The sequence below is a fragment of the Rhinoraja longicauda genome, chromosome 4, assembly GCF_053455715.1.
Source record: "Rhinoraja longicauda isolate Sanriku21f chromosome 4, sRhiLon1.1, whole genome shotgun sequence".
Lineage (NCBI taxonomy): Eukaryota > Metazoa > Chordata > Chondrichthyes > Rajiformes > Arhynchobatidae > Rhinoraja > Rhinoraja longicauda.
Window position 1 is genome coordinate 12,300,612 of NC_135956.1, and position 27,080 is coordinate 12,327,691.

Genomic DNA, 27,080 nt, shown 5'->3' on the forward strand with positions numbered 1-27,080 from the left:
GAAGAAGGGTCCCGACCCGAAACCTCATCCAACCTTTTCTCGAGAGATGCTGCCTGTCCTGCTGAGTTACTCCAGCATTTTTTGTCTACCTTTGGTATAAACCAGCATCGACAGTTCCTTATTTCTACTGTTGAATAAATACTGCATTTCTCCCTTTTTACATCAAATTTCCAACAATTTGGCTTCTCTTGCCATGGTAACATTATAATCTTTTAGCAGGGGTTACAAGCAGTCGGTGCATACTTTTAAAGCAGTGCAAAATAAAACTGCATGCTTGCCTGTCCTGCTGAATTACTCTAACAGTTTATGTCTACCTTTGCTATAAGCCACCATCTGCAGTTGCTTGTTTCCACTGCTGAATAGATTGCTGCATTTCATAGAAACATAGAAAATAGGTGCAGGAGTAGGCCATTCAGCCCTTCGAGCCAGCGCTGCCATTTAATATGATCGCAGCTGACCATCCAAAACCAGTACTCGGTTACTGAATTTTCCCCATACCCCTCTTTTTACTTCAAATTTCCAGCAATTTGGCTTCTCTACCCATTCTTTGTAAAAGATGTAGGTGCATACTTTAAAACGGTGCAAAACCCAAATCTCCTCCCTTATCATATCATATCATATATATACAGCCGGAAACAGGCCTTTTCGGCCCACCAAGTCCGTGCCGCCCAGCGACCCCCGTACATTAACACTATCCTACACCCACTAGGGACAATTTTTTTAACATTTGCCCAGCCAATTAACCTACATACCTGTACGTCTTTGGAGTGTGGGAGGAAACCGAAGATCTCGGAGAAAACCCACGCAGGTCACGGGGAGAACGTACAAACTCCTTACAGTGCAGCACCCGTAGTCAGGATCGAACCTGAGTCTCCGGCGCTATCCTCCCATGTGCATCTCCTCCAGTATACACACACTTCCTCCCACATGCATGCATGCATATCCTCCCATGTGCATATCCTCCAATATATATACACACTTCCTCCCACATGCATGCATCTCCTCCCATATTCATGCACCTTCCCATAGTAACTCAGCGGGACAGGCAGCATCTCTGGAGAGAAAGAATGGGTGACGTTTCAGGTCGAGACCCTTGGAAGAAGAACCCTTGGAAGAAGGAAGGGTCTCGACCTGGAAAGGTCACCCATTCCTTCTCTCCAGAGATGCTGCCTGACCCGCTGAGTTACTGCAGCATTTTGTGTCTACCTTCGCTGTAAACCAGCATCTGCTGTTCTTTCCTACACATTCATGCACTTTCCCCATATGCATGCATGCAATTCATCCCATTCGCATGCATGCCTGCATGTGATCCCTCCCATATGCATGCATGCTGCACGCGATTCCTCCCATGTGCATGCATGCATGCAATTCCTCCCATATGCATGCAATTCCTTCCATGTGCATACAATTCCCTCCATATGCATGCAATTCCTCCCATATGCATGCAATTCTTCCATATGCACGCAATTCCTCCCATATGCATGCAGAGACCAGTGCTATCTGACTCATCCCTGCCTGCACGGCTGGCGTGCCCGCCCTCTGCGCGCTCCCGGGGGAAGGCGGAGCGAGCGAGCGGGCGCGCGCAGGGCGAGAGCGAGAGCGCGCGCGCGCGGAGCGGAGGTTGTCGGGGCCCAGGTCCCGGGACGCGCGGCGTTGGAAGCCGGGCTGCGGCGGGGATCTTTCACACAAGTGGGTACAGAAATATATATATATAACTGTCTGACTTCAATTCCTCGCTCGGCATGCAGTGGGGGCGTGGAGATTGCAAGCAATGCACCGCGTTGCACCGTCTGAGCAGGCGATGCACCGCCGAAGCAGGCATTGCACCGTCTAAACGGAATGCACCGTCTTCCAAGCAATGCACCGACTGAGCAGGCAATGCACCGCCTGGTACCCAAATGCACCGTCTAAGCAAGCCATGCACCTTCTTGCAAGTAATGCACCGTCTGAGCAGGCAATGCACCGCCTAGTACCTAAATGCACCGTCTTGCAAGTAATGCACCCTCGCCTCCCTCCATCATGGCTCCAGACATTTATGGTATCGGTCCATGGTTCCAACAAGGGGGCGGCCGTTTGCCTTTCCTTGCAGATGATTGGACGTCCCCAGCACATGCTGCTCTCCCAATGGATGCCCCAAGTGTCAATAAACCCTGGGTCACAGGAAGCAACGTTGACTATCCTCCCTTTGCAAAGAGTTCCACTAACTTTTATTTACATTGTTGGATACAAACTGCAGGAGTAACCCAGAGGCTCAGGCCTTGCAGCTTGAGAATGTGAATATCTGTAGAATCTGCAGGCCCAACTTGCTCATGCTGACCAAGGTGCCCCATCTACACTAGTCCAACCAGCCCCATATCCCTCCAAACTGTTCCAATCCATGACATCTGTAGAAGTGTCTCGACCCAAAATGTCACCCATCCATGTTCTCCAGAAATGCTGCCTGGTCCGCTGAGTTACTCCAGCACTTTGTGTCCTTTTGAGACCTGTACATGTTCTACAGAGATATAAGAAAATAACTGCAGATGCTGGTACAAATCGAAGGTATTTATTCACAAAATGCTGGAGTAACTCAGCAGGTCAGGCAGCATCTCAGGAGAGAAGGAATGGGTGACGTTTCGGGTCGAGACCCTTCTTCAGCCTGAGTCTCATCTACAGAGTCTCATCTACAGACTCATCTACAGAGATGCTGTATAGATAGTCTGAAGAAGGGTCTCGACCTGAAACGTCACCCATTCCTTCTCTCCAGAGATGCTGCCTGACCCACTGAGTTACTCCAGCATTTTGTGGCTATCTGCTCTATAGAAAGGCCTGGATAGAGTGGATGTGGAGAGGATGTTTCCACTAGTGGGAGAGTCTAGGATGAGAGGGCACAGCCTCACAATTAAAAGATGTACCTTTAGAAAGGAGATGAGGAGGAATTTCTTTAGTCAGAGGGTGGTGAATCTGTGGAATTTTTTGCCACAGAAGGTTGTGGAGGCCAAGTCAGTGGATATTTTTATGGCAGAGATAGATAGATTCTTGATTAGTACAGGTGTCAGAGGTTATGGGGAGAAGGCAGGAGAATGGGGTTTGGAGGGAGAGATAGATCAGCCGTGATTGAGAATAGCGGAGTAGACGATGGGCCAAATGGCCTAATTCTGCCCTGATCAAATTCTACAGATGCATTATGGGAAACATTCTATCCGTGTGCATCAGAACTGCAGAAACGACTTTAAGAGAACAAGAATTTGCAGAGTTGAGAATGCAGCCCAGTTCTACATACATCCACCATCCACTTCACCATTGGAAGAGATAGATCAGCCATGATTGAATGATGGAGTAGACTTGATATGCCGAAAGGCCTAATTCTACTCTTATCCCTTATGACCTTGTCTGCAGTTACTTCCTAAACAATCTTTTTTTCCAGGGCAGGGGAGTGTAAAACTAGAGAACAATAGATTAAACATGAGAGGGGAAAGATTTAGAAGGGACCTGAAGGACAACGTTTTTCACACTGGGTGGTTAGTGTCTGGAACGAGATGCCAGAGGAAGCTGTCGAGACAGGTACAATTTCAACATTGAATAATGAAAGGCGTGGATAGAGTGGATGTGGAGAGAACATCCCGCCATCACAACGGGAACCGTTCCACTAGTGGGAGAGTCAAGGACCAGAGGCCATCGCCTCAGAATTAAAGGACGTTCCTTTAGGAAGAAGATGAGGAGGAATTCCTTTCGTCAGAGGGTGGTGAATTTGTGGACTTCTTTGCCACAGAAGGCTGTGGAGGCAAAGTCAATGGATATTTTTAGGGCAGAGATAGGTAGATTCTTGATTAGTATGGGTGTCAAGGGTTATGGGGAGAAGGCAGGAGAATGGGGTTTGGAAGTGAAGATAGATCAGCCATGATTGAATGGTGGATTAGACTTGATGGGCTGAATGGCCTAATTCTACTCCTAACACCTATGACCATTTGGACAGGTACATGGAAAGAAAAGGTGAAGAGGGATAATAGATGACCCGTTGGGATCCCGTTGTTACTAAAGGTTCTTTAGTAACTTGTCAGATTCTTTGTTGAACTAAATTAAGGCACATGTTGCAATCAAAAGCACTTGAACAATTGGTTGGGCGGAAAGCAGCCAAAACGGTACACGATAGCGCAACAATTGGAACGAAACACGACGCGTGGACCCGTTGGGTTCCCATTGTGATGGTGGGTCCCACTCCAAAAGCGCACAGCAAGATCCCTGGGTATATCTGAGGCTGTGGCGGCCCGGGAGTCTTCCCCGGGCCCGGGGGCAGGCGAGGGGGGAAAGGAAACGGGAGATGGAGCCACACACCCCGGCCCCGGGCGGCCAGCTGCAGGCGAGCGGCCGCAAGGCACTGCCCCATGTTCGTCCTGCTGGTGGCCATCTTCTTTGACCTCTCTGTCGCCGCGCTGCACCACGGGAGGAAGGTCAGGCGCGGGGCACACCGGGATGGGCGCCAGTCCTCGCGGCGCTGCTCTGCAGGCGCGCCGCTGCCGGGCCCATTCACAGTATAAAGTTTATTAAAGTTTACAAAATGAATTACTTTTAAAATATAACGAAACTTGATCCTGCACAATGCAGGTGAAAGGTGGCCCTAAAATTGTTGCGCTATCGTGTACCATTTTGGCTGTATTTCGGGAACATATATATATACATACAAGATGACAGTTTTAGTTATATCTAATAGACAGACAGACAGTCAGTCAGTCTGAATGAATGCATGCTAATGGGTCAACAACACCTTCGCTTAGCCCGCTTGAACCAACATGATCTCCCAATTGCATGGCATTTTAATTCTTTAATTTTCCTTCCATTCCTACACAGATCTTTCTGTCCTCGGTCTCCTCCATTGTCAGAGTGAGACTAAACCAAATTGGAGGAAAGCATCTCATATTTCGCTTGGGCAGTGGTGTGAATATTGATTTCTCTCACTTCGTGTTGCCCTGGCATTCCCTCTCTCTCTATCCCTCCCCCACCCAAGTCGCACTAGTTACTCATTTTCACCCGACAAACAGCTTACAAACGGCCTTTCCTTTATCACCACTACTTTTTTGCATATCTTTTATTCATTGTTCTTTATCTCTCCACATCACCGTCTATATCTCTCATTTCCCTTATCCCTAACTAAAGAAGGGTCTCGACCCGAAACGTCACCCATTCCTTCTCTCCAGAGATGCTGCCTGACCTGCTGAGCTCCTCCAGCACTTTGTGTTTAGCAGACGGTTCCAGCATCTGCATTGTCTCGTCCCTGTAATGTTTATTCTTTCATTCAAGCGGTGTATGCTATGTTACAGCTACATTAACCTCTGGTGACACCATGTTAAGAGCATAATGTTCTGGTCTGGGCATGACACCACAAAGGGCATGTTAACCTTGGCTGGTTTGCAGTGTGGAGACTTGTATTGGAACCGCAGGCTAAATTAGTAGGTAGCTTGCATGTAAGTTGTTCTGCTCAAGCCTTGAATATTCCCAGAGTTTAGACATTGAAGAGAATGATCTAATAGAGGTGTTTAATATAATAGCAAGATTATATTATATTAAACCAGGAAAGGTGGAGCCCACAATTGTTGCCTGGGGAAGAGCAGAGAAGAAAGGGAGTGATGTGTGTACAAAATCATAAGAGGAATAGATCGGGTAAACGCACTAAAGTAGGGGCAAAGGATGAAAGATTTAATAGGAATCTGAGGGGTAACAGTTTGTACACGGAGGGTGGTGGGTTTATGGAACAAGTTGCCGGATGAGGTAGTTGAGGCAGGGACTATTGCAACATTTAAGAAACATTTCGGGAGGTACATGGATAGGACAGGTTAAATGGGATATGGGCCAAAGATAGGCAGGTGGGACTAGTGTAGATGGGACAAGTTGGTCGGTGTGGGCAAGTTGGGCCGAAGGGCCTGTTTCCACACTGTATCACTCTATAAATGACCACGGTGTGAGTGGTCCTTGATTATGTTGGCTGCTGCCCTCGGGCAGCATGAAGAATAGATGGAGTCAATGGTGAAGTGGATGGTGTATGCATGTAGAACTGGGCTGCATTCTCAACTCTGCAAATTCTTGTTCTCTTAAAGTCGTTTCTGCAGTTCTGATGCACACGGATAGAATGTTTCCCATAATGCATCTGTAGAAATTGATCAGAGCAGAATTAGGCCATTTGGCCCATCGTCTACTCCACTATTCTCAATCATGGCTGATCTATCTCTCCCTCCTAACCCCATTCTCCTGCATTCTCCCCATAACCTCTGACACCTGTACTAATCTATCTATTTCTACCTTAAATATATCCACTGGCTTGGCCTCCACAGCCTTCTGTGGCAAAGAATTCCGCAGATTCACCATCCTTTGAAATGCCTTCTCATCTCCTTCCTAAAAGAACATCCTTTAGTTCTGAGGCTAAGGCACCTAGTCCTAGACTCTCCCGCTGGTGGAAAGATCTTCCACACCCACTCTATCCAAGCCTTTCACTATTCTGCACGTTTCAATGAGATACCCCCCTTACTCTTCTAAACTCCAGCGAGTACAGGCCCAGCACCGTCAAACGCTCATCATATATTAACCCACTCATTCCTGGGATCGTAAACCTCCTCTAGACCCTCTCAAGAGCCAGCACATCCTTCCTCAGATATGGGGGGCCCAAATATTGCTCACAATACTCAAAATGTGGCCTGACCAGCACCTTACAGAGCCTCAACACTACATCCCATTAGATACTTTTCATTTTTCCGACATTGACCTTTCAGTTCGGTTTAAGTTCATTGTCACGTGCACTGAGGTACAGTGAAAAGCTTTTGTCGCGTGCGGACATTTGCCCAGACAGGCAGGCAGCTTTTTGCATTTTTCTCGACGTGTGAACCTTTAATTCACATCCGACATCTCCAGCTAATGTAGCTACGCCACATGTTCTTTACAAGTTCCCAGAAATACCTGGCTGGAATTCCCTGTGTAGTGAAGCTAATTGTCCGGGTGTTAGATAAGATATGTTGTTTATATTTTAATCAATGCTCTTTAATTTAGCTGAGGTTAAATTAGTATTCAAATAGCAATTGCATACCTGCAGATAATGCAGAAAGGATTTATTAAAATAAAATTCTCATATTATACGGACTTTTCTTCCTGGAGTGTTTCAGTAATCATGTAAGAAATATCAATGTAGTTGGGCCTTTTGAGGTATAACTAGTCTTTATGAGAGTAGAGAGTGATGTGTTACAGTCCTGAAGGAATGTGTTTTTGATAACAACCTTCATTTCAAATATACCAATATAGATCCATTATTCCCTTTCCACATCGAGTGCAATACATTTTAAATTACATTTGATACTTTATGCAAATGCCGATCTGATTAGACTCCGTGCAGTGTCTGCTGTGGTCTCTCAGGATTTCTGCAGAGTTTTGTTTACTAACCATCAAAGCGGTGGCAGAGAATGAAAATTACTGTGTTGCTTTGAAGGGCGAGAGCTAGTCTGCCATATTTTACATTTTATAATTAGAAAGGTACATTGGATCTCAACGCAGTTTTCTCAGTGTTTTACAAAAATAGTTTTTAAGAGGTACAGCGCGGAAACAGGCCCACCGAGTCCACGCCGACCAGTGATCTCCGCACACCTACACTATCCTACACACACGAGGATCAATTTACATTTATACCAACCCCATTAACCTACAGACCTGTACGTCTTTGGAATGTGGGGGGAAACCGAAGGTCTCGGAGAAAACCCACGCAGGTCACGGGGAGAACGTACAAACTCCGTACAGATAGCACCCGTAGTCAGGATCGAACCTGAGTCTCCGGCGCTGCATTCGCTGTAAGGCAGCAACTCTACCGCTGCGCTTATACCAACCCGATTAACCTACAGACCTGTATGTCTTTGAAGTGTGGGGGGAAACCAAAGGTCTCGGGGAAAACCCACGCAGGTCACGGGGAAAACGTACAAACTCCGTACAGACGACGCCCGTAGTCGGGATCGAGGCCGGGTCTGATGGCTGAGCAGGGTCTGTTTCCTCCCACCCTCCAAAGACGTACAGGTTTGTAGCTTAATTGGCTTGGTGTAAATGTAAATTGTCCCTAGTGTGTGTAGGATAGCGAAAGTGTGCAGGGATCGCTGGTGGACGTGGACTCGGTGGGCCGAAGGACCTGTTTCCGCGCTGTATCTCTAAACTAAACTAAACTAAACTAGACTAGTCACTAAATGTTGGAAAGAACTGCAGAAGCTGGTTTACACCGAAGATAGACTCAAAATGCTGGAGTAACTCAGCGCGACAGGCAGCATCTCTGGATGGGAGGAATTGATGCATTTCGGGCTGAGACCCTTCGACCTGAAATGCCACCCATTCCTTCTATCCAGAGATGCCGCCTGGCCCGCTGAGTAACTCCAGCATTTTGTGTCTATCTTTTAGACTAGTCACTAATCTGACTGACTCCACATAAAATCGATCTTGGATCACACAGCACTGAAGAAATGTGCACTGACCTATATCTATAAATTAATCCTTGACAGTAGTTGTTACCCCCGCCATGCTGTTCTATTAGCCTGCCAGCAACAGACACACATCTGACATTAGATGTGAGCGGGTGAAGTGGGTCAGCCAAGCATCTGTCATCTTCCACTTGGGTTGAGTCCAAACTGCAAAATAAAATTTGAAAATTTCCCTTGACTGTCAGGCAAATTGCTTCAAACATCGTATAACCAACCTGATTCAGTCTCTCCGTATTTACAGGTAAAGCAAAGCAGCAAACTTACAAAGAGAAGTCCTCTTTATTTTTGCCTAAAACAATTGCTGCATCATTTTGTTCCCGGTTAGTGGGAAGGAACAGCACCTTCAGCATGAAGCTAAAATTCATCAGATAGTTCCCTTCAAAAGTAGTTTTTCAGTCTGAAGAAGGGTCTCGACCCGAAACGTCACCCATTCCTTCTCTCCCGAGATGCTGCCTGACCGGCTGAGTTACTCCAGCATTTTGTGAATAAAAACCTTCGATTTGTACCAGCATCTGCAGTTATAGACAATAGACAATAGACAATAGGTGCAGGAGTAGGCCATTCAGCCCTTCGAGCCAGCACCGCCATTCAATGCGATCATGGCTGATCACTCTCAATCAGTACCCCGTTCCTGCCTTCTCCCCATACCCCCTCACTCCGCTATCCTTAAGAGCTCTATCCAGCTCTCTCTTGAAAGCATCCAACGAACTGGCCTCCACTGCCTTCTGAGGCAGAGAATTCCACACCTTCACCACTCTCTGACTGAAAAAGTTCTTCCTCATCTCCGTTCTAAATGGCCTACCCCTTATTATTAAACTGTGGCCCCTTGTTCTGGACTCCCCCAACATTGGGAACATGTTTCCTGCCTCTAATGTGTCCAATCCCCTAATTATCTTATATGTTTCAATAAGATCCCCCCTCATCCTTCTAAATTCCAGTGTATACAAGCCCAATCGCTCCAGCCTTTCAACATACGACAGTCCCGCCATTCCGGGAATTAACCTAGTGAACCTACGCTGCACGCCCTCCATAGCAAGAATATCCTTCCTCAAATTTGGAGACCAAAACTGCACACAGTACTCCAGGTGCGGTCTCACCAGGACCCGGTACAACTGTAGAAGGACCTCTTTGCTCCTATACTCAACTCCTCTTGTTATGAAGGCCAACATTCCATTGGCTTTCTTCACTGCCTGCTGTACCTGCATGCTTCCTTTCATTGACTGATGCACTAGGACACCCAGATCTCGTTGAACTCCCCCTCCTCCTAACTTGACACCATTCAGATAATAATCTGCCTTTCTATTCTTCTTATAGTTTTTCAGTTTTACTGACCCGCTGAGTTACTCCAGCACTTTGTGTTCTGTGCTCTGCAGAAATGCTGCCTGACCCACTCAGTTACTTCAGCACTTTGCGTTCTAACTCTTCACAGATGCTGCCTGACCCACTGAATTATTCCAGCACTCAGAATTAAAGGCCGTTCTTTTAGAAACGAGATGAGGAGAAATTTCTTTAGTCAGAGGGTGGTGAATCTGTGGAATTCTTTGCCACAGAAGGCTGTGGAGGCCAAGTCAGTGGATATTTTTAAGGCAGAGATAGATAGATTCTGGATTAGTACGGGTGTCAGAGGTTATGAGGAGAAGGCAGGAGAATGGGGTTGGGAGGGAGAGATAGACCAGAATGGCGGAGTGGACTTGATGGGCCAGATGGCCTAATTCTACTCCTATTCCTTATGAGTACTTTGCATTCTGCACGCCATAGAGGTGTGGCCTGACCCGCTGAGTTACTCCATCATTTTGTGTTTTATTTACTTCAGAGATGATATCTGGCCCACTGTTACTCCAACACTTTGTACTCTACGCAAGATTCCAGCACCTGCAGTTCCTTGCGTCTACTCTCGTATTTCAGTGAGGCTGATTAAAATATCCCTCGGAGTATTCCTAAGAATCACAGGTGCACAATATAATATGCAGAGCTGTTAGCTTTGGAATTTATGCATACATCCTGTTCCCTTACATGAACCTTGTACCCTGTAAAACTAAAGTAACACTCACCGTTTAACATGGAAATTACACTTGTTTTTGTTTTATAGACCACAATAACTTCTCCCAATTGATGTACCTTTCCACTACCTCTGCAGTGCCCCTTGCTCATGTAGGTCATAAGGAATAGGAGTAGAAATAGGCCATTCGGCCCATCAAGCCTACTCCACCATTCAATCATGGCTGATCTATCTCTCCCTCCTAACTCCATTCTCCTGCCTTCTCCCCATAGTCCCTGACACCCGTAGTAATCAAGAATATCTTTGAGAAGATGAAACGGCCACTTCGTCAAGTTGTTCCCTAAGGTTGATAAATCTGATATCGGTGGTTGGAATTTCCTCTTGTCAGCGTGGAAACAGGCCCATGAGGACCAAGATGCCCTATCTAAGCTAGTCCCTGCCGAGAGTGTGGACGACCCGCGCTGCCGAGAGCGTGGGGAGACCCACGCCATCGAGAGTGAGGAGGGCCGCCGCGAGCAGACTATCAGGGGACCACTGAGTACGAAGGGGGACCCGACGGGAAGAAGGCCCTGTCACAAAGTCATATGTGAGTAATAGGATTAGGCCATTCAGCCCATCAAGTCTCCACCAGTCAATCATGGTTGATCTATCTCTCCCTCCTAACCCCATTCTCCTGCCTCCTCTCCATAACCTCTGACATCTGTAATAATCAAGAATCTATATATATCTTTAAAAATATCCACTGACTTGGTCTCCACAGCCTTCTGAGACAAAAATTTCCACAGATTCACCGCCCTCTGACTAAAGAAATTTCTCCTTCCTAAAAGAACGTCCTTTAATCCTGAGGCTATGACCTCTAGTCCTAGACTCTCCCGTGGAAACATCCTCTCCACATCCACTCCATCCAAGCCTTTCACTATTCTGTATGTTTCAATGAGGTTCCCCCCCCTCCTCATTCTTCTAAACTCCAGCGAGTACAGGCCCAGTGCTGACAAATGCTCATCATAGGTTAACCTACTCATTCCTGGGATCATTCTTGTAATCCTCCTCTGGACCCTCTCCAGAGTCAGCACATCCTTCCTCAGATACGGTGCCCAAATTTGCTCTCCATATTCCACGTGCGGCCTGAGCAGTGCCTGATAGAGCCTGATAGAGAGGGGTGGGCGCCGCCACGAACGAAGGGGGACTCGGCGGAGGGGCCGCCGAGGTCAAAGGGGGAGACCCGGTGGGGAGCCGACCTGCTGCCACGTGCGGTGACTCTTTGGGTCGAGACCCTTCTTCAGACCCGCAGTTACCCTTCTTCTGAAGAAGGGTCTCGTCCCAAGACGTCGCCATCCATTTTCTCCAGGGATGCTGCCTGACCCGCACATTAACACTATCCTACACCCACTAGGGACAATTTTTACATTTGCCCAGCCAATTAACCTACATACCTGTACGTCTTTGGAGCGTGGGAGGAAACCGAAGATCTCGGAGAAAACCCAAGCAGGTCACGGGGAGAACGTACAAACTCCGTACAGACAGCACCCGTAGTCAGGATCGAACCTGAGTCTCCGGTGCTGCATTCGCTGTAAGGCAGCAACTCTACCGCTGTGCCACCGTGCCACCCTGGCTCCCCATCTTATACTTAGATAGCCTGTAACCTCCTGCCATACCAGTGAAATTCACATCACATCATTAAAAGCATCAAATACCAGGCGTCAGCCTAGATTATTAATAGAAAACACAGTCTGGAGAAGTAAGAATCTTGCACGTCATTAATGGCATCAGCAGTCAACAAGTTTAATATTTATACTAATTTTCCAAATATTGACTGCAAAAAAAACATTGACTGAATTCTTTTTTTAAAATTTATAGATGGTCTGTTGCAAAACCAAAAATGGGAAGAAAAGATGCCAGTGCTTCTAAAACTCCAATCGATCACTACCGCAAGCAAATTGGTAGGTACAGACTCTTTTGATCCTTTCTTAAAGTTTTCCGCTTCATTGATGATTTCTGCTCTGTTAAAGGTGCCATTAATACTAGTGGCCATTTATATCACAGTGGAAGATTTTTTTAAGAGACACAGCATGGAAACAGGCCCTTCAGCCCACGGAGTCCACCGCGACCATTGATCACCCGCTCATGCTAGTTCTAGTTCCGAGGCATGGGCCGAAGGGCCTGTTTTCATGCTGTACCTTTAAAGTCTAAAATAAAGTCTTAAGCTTTACTTTTCCATTCAAGTTAGCGTTTTCTGGATCGGGGGAAGTAATTTAAAAATGAAGCTTTTTTTTTCAGTCGATATGGGTTTATTTCGTTTAGTTTAGAGATACAGCGTGGAAACAGGCCCTTCGACCCACCAAGTCCAGCGATCCCCACACATTAACACTATCCTACACACACTAGGGACAATTTATATTTATATCAAGCCAATTAACCTACATACCTGTACGTCTTTGGAGTGTGGGAGTCAGGCGAAGATCTCAGAGAAAACCCACGCAGGTCACGGGGAGAACGTACAAACTCCGTACAGACAGCACCCGTAGTCGGGATGGAACCCAGGTATTGTACCACACCGGTATTGTACTTCAATATCTAAGAACATGAATCCATCATTGAAAGTATTCAAGGCACTGCTGCAGTCTCCACTCCGCATAACTGACATAGTTCTGTCTCAAGATAGGCACAAAAAGTTGAAGTAACTCAGCAGGTCGGACAATGTCTCTGCAGAAAAGGAATGGGAGAAAAGGTAACGGAATAGGTGACTTTTCGGGTCGAGACCCTTCTTCAGACTCTGCTTAAAAGAGGGTCTCGACCCAAAATGTCACCTATTGAGTCTGAAGAAGGGTCTCGTACCCGAAACATCACCCATTCGTTCTCTCCATAGATGCTGCCTGTCCCGCTGAGTTACTCCAGCGTTTTGTGTCTTTTCTTCGCTTTAAACCAGCTTCTGCAGTTCCTTCCTACACATTAGCCTGTCTCAGTTGTCCTCAGCTGCTGATGCACCAGACAGAAGGGAATTTGGCTCAATAGCTCCTCTAAAGAATACAGATTCCAATTTAGTCCCTGCAAAGCTGCAGTAATTAGATTTAACTTACCTCTGCAATTTAATAATTGTTCTTTATTTGCAAATAAGACGGCACGAGTGTAAACATAAACACAGAAGCATGATTGGACTTTCAATCCGGTTCTCGCCCACACCCTACTAATTTTCTCTCCGCCACCTCAGCAGGTGGTGGCTTGTGCCATTATCTGCTTCCATTAGCAGCGGCGGCTTTCTGGTAGCGATCCAAGTGTTTGTGAGTTTAGACAGCGAGCGAGCGGTCCCGGAGGAAGCATCGTATCAAAGCCTGCTCCTCTGCTTGTTTCACATCCCAACACACACCGTGCATCAGCAGCTGTCCGAAATTAGGAACCAGGATGGTTGTCCCACACGTGTTTAGTTTAGAGATACAGCGTGGAAACTGTCCCTTTGGCCCACTGAGTCCGCGCTGGCCAACCAGCGATCACCCGTTCACACGGGTTCTATGTTCGCGCCACGTTCGCGCCCACCCTCTACACACTATAATCAATTCTTGACAAGAGTAATATTTACAATATAAAACAATACCCACCACCATAGCACAAAGTAAAATAAATATTCTTAAATATCACGGTGGCGCAGCGGTAGAGTTGCTGCCTTACAGCGAATGCAGCGCCGGAAACTCAGGTTCGATCCTGACTACGGGTGCCATTTGTACGGAGTTTGTACGTTCTCCCCGTGACCCGCGTGGGTTTTCTCCGAGATCTTCTGTTTCCTCCCACACTCCACAGACCTACAGGTTTGTAGGTTAATTGACTGGGTAATATGTAAAAATTGTCCGGAGTGTGTGTAGGATAGTGTTAATGTGCGGGGATCGCTGGGCAGCGCGGACTCGGTGGGCCGAAGGGCCTGTTTCCGCGCTGTATCTCTAAATCTAAAAAAAAATCTAATACACTGAAAATTAAATAATGATATTACAATCCTTGTCAAGGATGCATTCCACCCCCCGCGGTACCCAGCGATCCCGGAAATCTCCCAGGGTGCCCGTGGACAGCGTGTAGTCCCTTTCCAGTACCGCCCGGGCGCGGACAAAACCCCCGAAAAGGGGCAGGCGGCCGGTTCAGGCAACCCTCTGCACACTGGGGCAGCTTTTGCAATGACAATGACATTTCAGATTGAAATACCACCAATTACAGACACAAAGTGCTGGAGTAACTCAGCAGGTCATTAAGACTATCCTACGCACACTAGGGACAATTTACGATTTTTACCGAAGCCAATTAACCTACAAACCTGTACGTCATTGGAGTGTGGGAGGAGACCGGAGCACCCGGAGAAAACCCACGCAGTCACAGGGCGAACGTACTAACTCCGCATAGACAGTAGCCGTAGTCAGGATCGAACCCCCGTCTCTGGCGCAGTGAGGCAGCAACTCTACCACTCGTTTATACCGAAAATAGGCACAAAATCCTGGAGCAACTCAGCTGGTCGGGCAGCAGCTCTGGCCCTTCTGTCCTGGGCCTCCTCCATTGTTGCAAATTGAAGGATCAGCACCTCATATTTCACTTGGGCAGCTTATAACCCAGTCTCTAATTTCAAGTAACCCCTGCATTCCCCCTCTTCCCCCCCCCCCCCCCATCCCCGCCCTAGTCGTCCTACTAGTTCCACTATTCGCATCCTGTATCCCTTCGTTATCACCTTTTCCCCAGCCAACAATGGCCCATTGTGGGCACTCTTCCTTGGTCACCTTGATGAGCTTTTGTCGGCACTGGGCCTGTACTCGCTGGAGTTTAGAAGAATGAAGCGGGACCTCATTGAAACTTATCGAATAGTGAAAGGCTTGGATAGAGTGGATGTGGAGAGGATGTTTCCGCTAGTGGGGGAGTCTGGGACTAGTGGTCATAGCCTCAGAATTAAAGGACGTTCCTTTAGAAAGGAGACGAGGAATTTATTTAGTCAAATGGTGGTGATTCTGTGAAATTCTTTGCCACAGAAGGCTGTGGAGGCCAAGTCAATGGATATTTTTACAGCGGAGATGGGCATGAGAATGGTGTTGAGAGAGAAAGATAGATCAGCCATGATTGAATGGCGTAGACTTGATGGGCCGAATGGCCTAAGTGTGCTCCTATCACTTATGATCCTATGAGTATGGTGGAGTTTCAGATGTTTGACAGGGAAGGAATGGTGTTGGTTGACAGGATGTTGAGTTAATTAACATTCCACACACCCGTAATCCGTACAATGTTTAAGGGGCACTTTGTCTCCTGTGCGCAAAGCCAAAGAAATATTCATCATATTCTTACTGACTGAGGACAGTTTTATTAAGACACAAATGGGAAAGAAAATGCATTAAAGCAATTGAAGAGACAGATTCCTTTCTTTCACTTGTTGAGCTAACACTGGTACAAAATTGAAAATATTTTTAATGTCATATCGCAGTGACTTGAACTTGCAGTACAAAACTGTGAATACCATTTTACATTCTGTTTAATATACAAAAGCGGCATTTTTTTCCTCCGGTATTGTATTTGTCATTCTTCCGTCCAAATCAAACAAAGATTATGACCTTGTATTTTTCCATCTCAGTTGTTGCATTGTGCCGAAATATTGTTTAATCTCTTGAAAAGATGTGCAGTATCTTAGAATTAAATTAATTCGGAGTGCTGAGGAAGTTCAATTGTTATTATGTGAATGTATAACATTTGAAGCCTCTTGTGCACTTCAGTCACAAATTAAACCTAGGTTTAATCACAAAACAGTCACAAATTAGGTTGAACAGAAATGCTATTTTATTCTTTCAGAAGCTCATTTGCAAACTCATTAAAAAAATGTACGGCTGGCTTTGGTTACATTCCTCTTGGCTTTTCATTGAAAATTATTTTAATTCATGCAACTAGAAAAAAAAAAGGTGTTTTTCATAGGTTGTCGGAGCAGAATTAGGCCATCGAGTCTACTCCGCCATTCAATCACGGCTGATCTATCTTTCCCTCTCAACCCCATTCTCCTGCCTTTTCCCCATAACCCCCGACACCCGTCCTAATGAAGAATCTTATCAATCTCCACCTTAGAAATATCCATTGACTTGGCCTCCACAGTCTTCTGTGGCAACATGTTTATATTTTTAATAAATTTGGATCAATGAGAATTCTGGATCTTAGCTTGATCACAGGAGGGAACAGGTCAGACATTTAGTGGTGCTGCACATATCTTTTAATGTATTATTCCATTTATTATAGCATAAAATTGATTGCTAAATATGGTCAGGAACTTATGTCTGCACACTACAGCTTGCAATTTCTGATCGTCAATGGTTCAATGATGCTTTTATTGTCACGTGTGTGAAGTGCTAACCCAGCAAGATTATTTTTCATTCAAGCAGTCCAGAAGAGTATTGCCATTCACCCCTCAATCCTCGATCAGCAAATGCACAGAAATAGTCCACTGAGCCCGCATGCACGATTGGCGCCATTTTCAAAGCCAACACTTCAGTTTAATTTTGAGATACAGCGCGGAAACGGGTCCTTCGGCTCACCGAGTCCGTGCCAACCTGCAATCCCCGCAAACTAACACGATCCTGCACACACCAGGGCCAATTTTACAACTTTACCACTGAGTTACTCCAGCACTCTGTGTCCTTACCTGTCCTTGTCCTCCAGTACTGCTGCCTGACCCACCGAGTTACTCCAGCACTCTGTGTCCTTACCTGTCATTGTCCTCCAGTACTGCTGCCTGACCCACTGAGTTACTCCAGCACTCTGTGCTCTACCAGGGATTGAACTGTTCAGCCACTGAATGCATCGATAACCTGTTAGCACCAGCGACCTGTCCTCTTATTACTGCGTGTAATTTCCACTCAGTACCCGAACAGTAAGGTGTTGGGTCGTGGCACATTGTTTAACAACCACTTCATTAATGTGCCACGTTTGAGGAGCATGCTGTGAAATGTGACTTAACTTGCGTGTAATATAACATTGGCTTTTAATGGAAAACGTTGACCCAAAGGTGACAGGGCCTTGTAAATTGTCCCTAATGTGTTCAGGATAACAGGGATCGCAGGTTGGCGCGGACTCGGTGGGCCGAAGCACCTGTTTGACTGTATCACTACAGCATCTTTGCATAAGATTACAAGTGATAGTAGATTAGCCCATTCGGCCCGTCAAGTCTACTTTGCTGATCTATCTCTCCATCCTAACCCCATTCTCCTGCCTTCTCCCCATCACCTCTGACACCCGTACTAATCAAGAATCTATCTATATCTCTGCCTTAAATATATCCACTGACTTTGCCTCCACAGCCTTCTGTGGCAAAGAATTCCACAGATTCACCACCCCCTGACTAAAGAAATTCCTCCTCATCTCCTTCCTAAAAGAACGTCCTTTAATTCTGAGGGTATGACTGGTCCAAGTCTCTCCCACTAGATATTAAAATCTTTTTTTATCAGAGATAGAATATCACCTTTGTTTAATGATCTATTCGTTTTTTACCCAGAGTAGGGGAATCGAGGACCAGAGGTCAGTTTAAGATAAGAGGGGAACGTGAGGGCTACTTTTTTCACACAAAGGGTGGTGGGTGTATGGAACAAACTGCCAGAGGAGGTAGTTGAGGCAGGGACTATTGCAAGATTTAAGAAACTTGTAGACATTTTCATGGGTAGGATAGGTTTGGTGGGATATGGGCCAAACGCAAGCAGGTGGGACTAGTGTAGATGGGACATGTGATATCGCAATAGTCCCTGCCTCAACTACCTCCTCCAGCAGCTCGTTCCATACACCCACCACCCTTTGTGGAAATAATTGCCCCTCGGGTTCCTATTAAATCTTTCCCCTCTCACTTTAAACCTCTGACCTTGGTTCTCGATTCCCCTACTCCGGCTAAAAGACTGTGTATTCATCCTATCTATTCCTCTCATGATTTTGTGCACCTCTATAAGATCACCCCTCAGCCTCCTGTGCTCCAAGGAATAAAGTTCCAGGCTGCCCAACCTCTCCCTATAGCTCAGGCCTTCAAGTCCTGGAAACATCCTCGTAACTATTCTTCCCCGCTTAATGGCGTCCTTCCAATAATAAGGGCTCCCAAACCAAGTTTGCCAATCTAGTGTTCACCATTTGGAACACCAGAAACACAATATTGAGCCACTGATGTCCAGACCTGAGTTTTCTAACCTAGTTTAGTTCAGTTTATTATTGTCACGCGCTTAGAGTGAAAAGCTATTATGTGCATGCTATCCAATCGAAGAAAAGACAATACAAGAACACAATCAAGCACAGATAAAGGATAAAGTACAAGGTTTCTATCTGTGTTTGGTGTCTGATTTGTCTTTTCATAATATTTCAGAAGGTTGTGCTGTAGTGTACTTAAGTTTTCTTTTCACAGCCTACCTCTTCTTCCCCTGCTGAAGGTTATTGGGTCGCCAGGGTTCAATCGCTCACCCAGACACGAGATTTGTATGTGTGAGCTTTGTGTATGTGAACGCACGCTGTTCAAGTGCAGACTGTGTCTGATTCTTACCTCCGCTAACACCTTGCTTGTGGATACCAGTCAGCAGTCTGCCTATTCTCTGGCACCAACCTCCTTTCCGAGTTGTAGCTCCTCTGTCAGTGCCACAACTGAAGAATATGGTGTATAGGAAAGAACTGCAGATAAAATATATAGGAAAGAACTGCAGATGCTGGTTTAAATCTGAAGAAGGGTCTCGACTGGAAACGCCACCCATTCGTCTTCTCCAGAGATGCTGCCTGTCCCACTGAGTTACTCCAGCATTTTGTGTCAATCTTCGAAGGAACTGCAGTTGCTGATTTAAACCAAAGAAAGACACAAAAAGCTGGAGTAACTCAGAGGGTCAGACAGCATCTCTGGAGAAAAGGAATAGGTGACGTTTCTGGTCAAGACCCTTATTCTCGGGGTGGCACAGCGGTAGAGTTGCTGCCTCACAGCGCCGGAGACCCGAATCCTGACTACGGGTGCTGTCTGTGCGGAGTTTGTACGTTCTCCCCAAGACCTGCGTGGGTTTTCTCCGAGATCTTCGGTTTCCTCCCACACTCCAAAGATGTACAGGTTTGTAGGTTAATTGGCTTGGTACTGAAAAAAATGTAAATTGTCCCTAGTGTGTGTAGGATAATGTTAATGTGCTGGGATCACTGTTTCCGCACTGTATCTCTGAACCAAAAACTAAGGAAGCTAAATTTTAGGTAAAAGCATGGATTAGGAATGAGCTCTGGCTTTCTCTTGATGTGGTCCATCTAACATGGGAGGAATAGATCTGGTAGGTGCACAGAATCTCTTGCGCAGAGTAGGGGAATCGAGGACCAGAGGACATAGGTTCAAGGTGAAGGGGAAAATATTTAATAGGAATCTGAGGGGTAACTTTTTCACACAAAGGGTGGTGGGTGTATGGAATAAGCTGCCAGAGGAGGTGGTTGAGGCTGGGACTATCCCAACGTTTAAGAAACAGTTAGATAGGTACATGGAGAGGACAGGTTTGGAGGGATATGGGCCAAACGCAGGCAGGTGGGACTCCTGAAGCTGGGGCATGTTGGCCGGTGTGAGCAAGTTGGGCTGAAGGGCCTGTTTCCACACTGTATCACTCTATGACTCTATGGTTCTATTCAGTACTGAGTCAGCTGACAAACTAGAAATTAAATTCATAACATCCCATTGCAAAGATCAAAAGATCATCCGTATTCAGTTATTATTTTGCGTGCTATGGCATATTCTAGAATATATTTGCGAGATTAAAGCTTTTGATTTTTTTTAAATCCACTCGTAGGCAATTAAGTATTTGCTGTGGAAATTAAAACAAAAGTAGAACTAAACACAGCTGAGAGTCCATTTGCAGGTGAAAGGATCCTTCTTTGATGCTGTACCAGCTGTGTGTTTGTCAAGGAAACAGTTTACTAAGCTTCTATGCATCTGTCCACTGATGGCATAATGTAGTCAGAACCCGGTTCCATGGTATTCGGAAATAGCAATGCATTAATTTTTCATGCTCAAAATGCATATGAGACATCGCACTGCTGCAGAATGGCAGTGAATCCAGGTTTTTTAAATCTGCAGGGAATAAATCTCTGAGACACTGAGAGATAGAAGAGTTCATCAAATAATTTAGAGACATTCACATGTTAATGAACCTGGCCCAAAATGGCATGTATAAATTCATTCATTCTTGCATTTATCAATTTTTTAGATTTAACCTGCAACACTATCATATAATACACGAACAATTGGAGTAACTCAGCGGGTCAGACTGCATCTCTAGAGACAAGGAATAGGTAATGTTTCGGGTTGAGTCCCTTCTTCAGACTGAGAGTCGGGGGGAGAGACAGCGGAGAGAGAGTTTCCCACTCTCCTGACTCTCAGTCTGAGGAAGGGTCTCGACCAGAAACGTCGCCTATTCCATGTCTCGAGAGATGCTGTCGGATCCGCTGAGTTACTCCAGCTTTTTGTGTCTGTCTTCATTTTAAACCAGCGTCTGCAGTTCCTTCCTACACACTCACTATTGTATAAACCAGCATCTCCAGTTCTTTGTTTCTACATTTCTTCACTATCAATCCGGTGCTTTAAAAGTTAAAAGGAAAGTTTGTGCAAATTCAGGTGAAGAGGTTAAGGATTAGTCTCATACAATGTGGCCTGAAGGAAAGGTATTTTAAGAAAAGGGCAGAGAGCAGTGAAATGAGAGTTTGAATTTTTCTCTCTCAGCTTAACCTTTGTTCAACTGAAATTATTGTCATTGTTTGTACCAGGATTAAACGGTTATTGGAAAACCACCAATTTCAACATTTTTCTCTTCAGATTTCAAAGCATTGTTATTGCCAAGTCTGGCCATCAGCAGTTTAGTTTAGAGATACAGCGTGGAAACTGGCCCTTCGGCCCACCGAGTCCGCACCGACCAGCGATCCCCGCACACTATCACAGGTCACACTAGGAACAATTTACAATTTTACCCAAGCCAATTAGCCTACAAACCTGTACGTCTTTGGAATGTGAGAGGGAACTGGAGCACCCGGAGAAAACCCACGCAGGTCACGGGGAGAACGTAGAACCTCCCTACAGTCAGTACCCGTAGTCAGGATCAAGCCCGGGTCTCTGGTACTGTAAGGCAGCAACTCTACCGCTGCACCACGGCACTGCCCTAGTGGCTTTACAAAACAAGGAGACACAAGGAACTGCAGGTGCTGATTTACAACAAAAAAAGACACAAAGTGCTGGAGTAACTCAGCAGCTAAAAAACATTTGGACAGGTACATGGATAGGAAAGGTTTCGAAGGATATGTGCCAAATGCGGGCAGGTGATACTAGTGTAGATAGGGCAAGTTGGTCGGCTTGGGCAAGTTGGGCCGAAGGGTCTGTTTCCACACTGTAAGACTCTTATGACTCTATCTCTGGAGAACATGGATAGAACGTGAACACATCTAATAAATCTTACCAGTGGATAACAATGCATGTAGAGCAATGTAAAAATGTGTAGGGAAATCGGCAATGAACAACGAACGGGCCTCTTCTAAACCGCCCACAATCCATGGTGAAAAGTAAATAAACAACAGGCGGCACAGCGGTAGAGTTGCTGCCTCACAGCGCCAGAGACCCGGGTTCAATCCCAACTACGGGTGCTTGTCTGTAAGGAATTTGTATGTTCTCCCCATCACCTGCGTGGGTTTCCTCCCACACTCCGAAGACGTACAGGTTTGTAGGTTAATCGGCTATGTATAAATGTAAATTGTCCCTAGTGTGTGCAGGATAGTGCTAATGTGCGGGGATCGCTGGTTGGCACGGACTCAGTGGGCCGAAGAGCCTGTATCTGCACTTTATATTTAAACTAAACGAAACGAAACTGGATTGATCACGACAAAGCAAATAGTTATTACTAGACCAAGTGGACCCGTTTCTCCCAAACTCTCCTGCATTGGTGCAGCACCCTGTCCCCCCCTCCCCTCTCTCCTTAACCTCCCCTCCCCTCTCCCTTCTCCCCCACTCCCCCCCCTCCCTCCTCCCCTCCTTTTAAACCTCAAAATGTGTATAACTTTAAAAATATAACACCGATTTCAATAAAACTACATGCATTGTCACTAAAGTGACAACGGTGACTAAGGTGGGCCTAAAATTGTCACAAACAAGATAACAAACGAGAGTTTTTGTATATAGATTACTTTCTGGAAGCAGATGGGAGGGGCAGCTGGGAGCTTGCCTTCAGTTTGCACAGTGTAAATCTCCAGGTATGCTGGCTGGGTGCTCAAATAAACAGGATGTACGTCCTGCTACTCAGTTTTCTGAATCGTTTAGTTTAGAGATACAGCTTGGAAACAGGCCCTTCGGCCCGCCGAGTCCGCACTGACCCATGATCAACCATACTCCAGTTGCTGCAACCATACTGCACGCTGGGGACAATTGACTGAGGCTATGGTACTTGATTTTGACGATTATTAGCTAGTATTAGCTGGTATGTTTGGACAGCAAGTGAAAGAAAGCTTGTCACTTTATCATATCATCATATCATATATATACAGCCGGAAACAGGCCTTTTCGGCCCACCAAGTCGGTGCCGCCCAGCGATCCCCGTACATTAACACTATCCTACACCCACTAGGGACAATTTTTACATTTACCCAGCCAATTAGCCTACATACCTGTACGTCTTTGGAGTGTGGGAGGAAACCGAAGATCTCGGAGAAAACCCACGCAGGTCACGGGGAGAACGTACAAACTCCTTACAGTGCAGCACCCGTAGTCAGGATCGAACCTGAATCTACGGCGCTGCATTCGCTGTAAAGCAACACGTGACAATAACAAAGCTCACCTAAAACCTCAGCGAAACAAACGCGTAAGCATCCTGCAGAGCAAGAAGAGACTTGCAGTGTAGGATTCATTTGGGTATCTGGCACTCTCAGCCAGTTCTATTCAGGGAGTTGGCATCTTGAAGGGACCCACTCATGATGTGTTATCACAGTGCAGGGAACTGAATGAGAGTGTTGTGACACAGCAAACGTTTAGTTTAGAAACACAGCGCAGAAACAGGCCCTTCGGCCCACCGATTCCACGCCGACCAGCAATCCCCGCACACTGACACGAGGGACAATTTACAATCTTCATCTACAAACCTTTGGAGTGTGGGGGGAAACCAGAGCACCCATAACCAGGATCGAACCCGGGTCACTGGCACTGTAAGGCAACAACTTCAATAAGATTTGGGGACTTCATAAGGAATAGGAGTAGAATTAGGCCATTCGGCCCATCAAGTCTACTCCGCCATTCAATCATGGCTGATCGATCTCTCCCTCCTAACCCCATTCTCCTGCCTGGCCCTGGTGCTTGTCTGCTGTAAGACCCTGTTGTGGCTAGCACAATGAATATACGCCCGACATCTTGTAAGAAGATTTTAGTAATGATCCTTCACCAGGAAACTTCTAGAAGGTCACCTGACCTCAGTCACGAGGCAAAAGCCCATTGTCCAGCTTCTGCTCTTGGCCTCAAGGGGGCACTGGCATTTATATTACATATACATCACAACTGGTGCTTGTCCGTATGGAGTTTGTCCGTTCTCCCCAGGGAGAATCAGGATGTATGGCACCTAAAACAGACAGAATTCGAGATCGTACTCACACAGTGAATGTGAGTGGGCAGCAAGGCACTGTGGCACAGCTGGTAGAGCTGCTGCCACACAGTGTACCGGGCTCGATCATGACCGCGGGTGCTGCCTACGTGGAATTTACACGTTCTCTCTGTTATCGTGTTGGTTTCTCCCAGATGTTCAAGATGTGCCCCAAAGATGAGCCAGTTTGTAGGTTAATGAGCCTCCGTAGAATTGCTCGTAATGTACAGGGAATGGAAGAAAGGTGAGATAACATTGAACGAGTGTGTCTGGGTGATCGAAGGTCAGCATGAACTCGGTGGGTCAAATAGCTTGTTTCCATGCTGTATTTCTGAAATAAAAATAGTCATGCAGTTATACAGCGTGGAAACAGGCCCTTTGGCCCAACTTGTCCAACATGTCCTATCTACACTAGTCCCGCTGCCTGTGTTTGGTCCATATCCCTCCAAACCTGTCCTATCCATGTACCTGTCTAAATGTTTCTTAAACGCTGCAATAGTAACTGCCTCAACTACCTCTTCCTGCAGCTCGTTCCATACACCCACCACCCTTTGTGTGAAAAAGTTACCCATCAGATTCCTATTCAATCTTTTCCCCTTCACCGTAAACCTATGTCCTCTGGTCCTTGATTTCGTACATCTCTATAAGATCACCCTTCGTTCTTCTGAGCTCCAAGGCATAGAGACCCAGCCTAGCCCATGCCCTCGAGACCTATCATATCATATCATATCATCATATATATACAGCCGGAAACAGGCCTTTTCGGCCCACCAAGTCCGTGCCGCCCAGCGATCCCCGTACATTAACACTATCCTACACCCACTAGGGACAATTTAAAAAAAACCATTTACCCAGCCAATTAACCTACATACCTGTACGTCTTTGGAGTGTGGGAGGAAACCGAAGATCTCGGAGAAAACCCACGCAGGTCACGGGGAGAACGTACAAACTCCTTACAGTGCAGCACCCGTAGTCAGGATCGAACCTGAGTCTCCGGCGCTGCATTCACTGTAAAGCAGCAACTCTACCGCTGCGCTACCGTGCCGCACCGTCCTCTCGGCACCCTTTCCAGCTTGATTTCTAAAAACAAAATTCTTTGAGTTATTTTTTTGGAGTTCCTTTCAGTTGGATACTCATTGCGCGAATGTGGATGTGAATCATGTATAGTGTATTGTCTCTCTGGTGCCTGGGCAATGTAAATATTTAAGGCAGTGCAGTGAATTATGCAGGGGAAGCAGCCTGAAGTTGTGGTCTATGTTGGAATCAATAACATTGGGAGTACAAATCTTGAGTTCCTTCAATTAGAGGTTTAAAAGTAAAAATACGCATCTAAAATTGGTGTTCTCTGCGTTATTTCAAGTTTAGTTTAGTTTAGAGATACAGCGTGGAAACTGGCCCTTCGGCCCACTGAGTCCGCGCCGATCAGCGATCCCCGCACACCAACAGCATCCTACATACACACTGGAGGCAATTTTACCTTTATACCAAGCCGATTAACCTACAAACCTGTACGTCTTTGGAGTGTGGGTGAAAACCGAAGATCTCAGAGAAAACCCACGCAGGTCACGGGGAGAATGTACAAACTGTGTACAGACAACACCTGTAGTCAGGATCGGGCCCGGGTCTCTGGCGCTGTGAGGCAGAAACTCCACCATCCTGCCTATTGTATTTATGTACAGTAATATCTGGAATTCATTGCCACAGAAGACTGCAGAGGCTAAGTTAGTGGGGCTAATGGAATCAAGGGATATGGGGGAAAAGCAGGAACGGGGTACTGATTATGGATGATCAGCCATGATCATATTGAATGGCGCTGCTAATGGCCTACTCCTGCACCTATTTTTCTATGTTTGTATGATATTTTTAAGGCAGAGATTGATAGATCCTTGATTGGTAGGGGTGTCAGTGGTTATGGGGAGAAGGCAGGAGAATGGGGTTAGGAGGGAGAGATAGATCAGCCATGATTGAATGGCGGAATAGACTTGATAGGTTGAATGGCCTAATTCTGCTTCTATGACTTAGGAACATATCTGATTTGCCCGGCTAGCATGCAAAACACAGCTTTTCACTGTACCTCGGTACACGTGACAATAATAAACCTAAGCATAAACACCCCAAGCATTACAACTCATGCATTCTTTGCTGAAAGTGCCCCCCTTGTGCCTCCTATGATCAGTTCCATTGCACATGCAGTATTTCTGATTGTGTGGCACGGTTGCACAGCGGTAGAGTTGCTGCCTTACAGCGCCACAGACCCGGGTTCCATCCCGACTATGGGCAGTGCATATATGGAGTTTGTACGTTCTCCCTGTGACCTGCTTGGGTTTTCCCCCGGATCTCCGGTTTCCTCCCACACTCCAAAGACGTACAGGTTTGTAAGTTAATTGGCTTCGGTAAAATTGTGAATTGTCCCTCGTGCTAGTGTTAGTGTACGGGGATCGCTGGTCGCTGCAGACTCGGTGGGCTGAGGGGCCCGTTTCCGCGCTGTATCTCTAAACTAACTAAAGCTAAAACTTCCTAAAGCTACAACTCAGCGGGCCAGGCAGCATCTCTGGAGATAAGGAATAGGTGAGGTTTCGGGTCGGAACTGCCCGAAGACGGGGTTCCGATCCGCTGAGTTACTCCATCATTTTGTATCTCTAAAGTCTAAATATTGGTATTCCTACCTCACATTGCCCCCGCATCAAGACACCTAGACTTTGAGGCACTATCGTGATGAAGTAGGACGACATAATCTCTTCCCTAATTTCTGCCTGCCTTCTCCACTTCAGCACCAAGACAGGGGGCTGAACACCTTCGCTCAGTCCGCCTAAACCTACCTGATCTCCCGGTCGCTAAACACTTTAGCTCCCCCTCCCATTCCCACACTGACCTTTCTGTCCTGGGCCTCCTCCACTGTCACTGTGAGGCCCAGTGCAAATTGAAGGAACAACACCTCATATTTTGCTTGGGCAGCTTACACCCCAGCGGTATGAACATTGACTTCTCTAACTTCAAGCAACCCTTGCTTTCCCGCTCTCCATC

The 27,080-nt window shown here is 46.3% G+C and overlaps 1 protein-coding gene across 4 annotated transcripts in view; it reads left to right on the top strand.

Annotated features, from left to right (window-relative positions):
* Window positions 1–1,556: 1,556 nt before the first annotated feature.
* Window positions 1,557–27,080, top strand: part of triqk (triple QxxK/R motif containing) — a 49,466-nt gene continuing 23,942 nt past the window's right edge. Inside the window, exons 1-3 of one of the 4 annotated variants that reach the window (XM_078397195.1) lie at window positions 1,564–1,689; window positions 10,862–11,059; window positions 12,331–12,413. In XM_078397195.1, the coding sequence (XP_078253321.1) occupies window positions 12,353–12,413 (61 nt within the window). In that variant the 5' untranslated portion in view covers window positions 1,564–1,689; window positions 10,862–11,059; window positions 12,331–12,352. Of the gene's footprint in view, window positions 1,694–10,861; window positions 11,060–12,330; window positions 12,414–27,080 lie in introns of all 4 variants that reach the window. The other 3 variants (XM_078397196.1, XM_078397194.1, XM_078397197.1) reach the window with 3 other exon arrangements.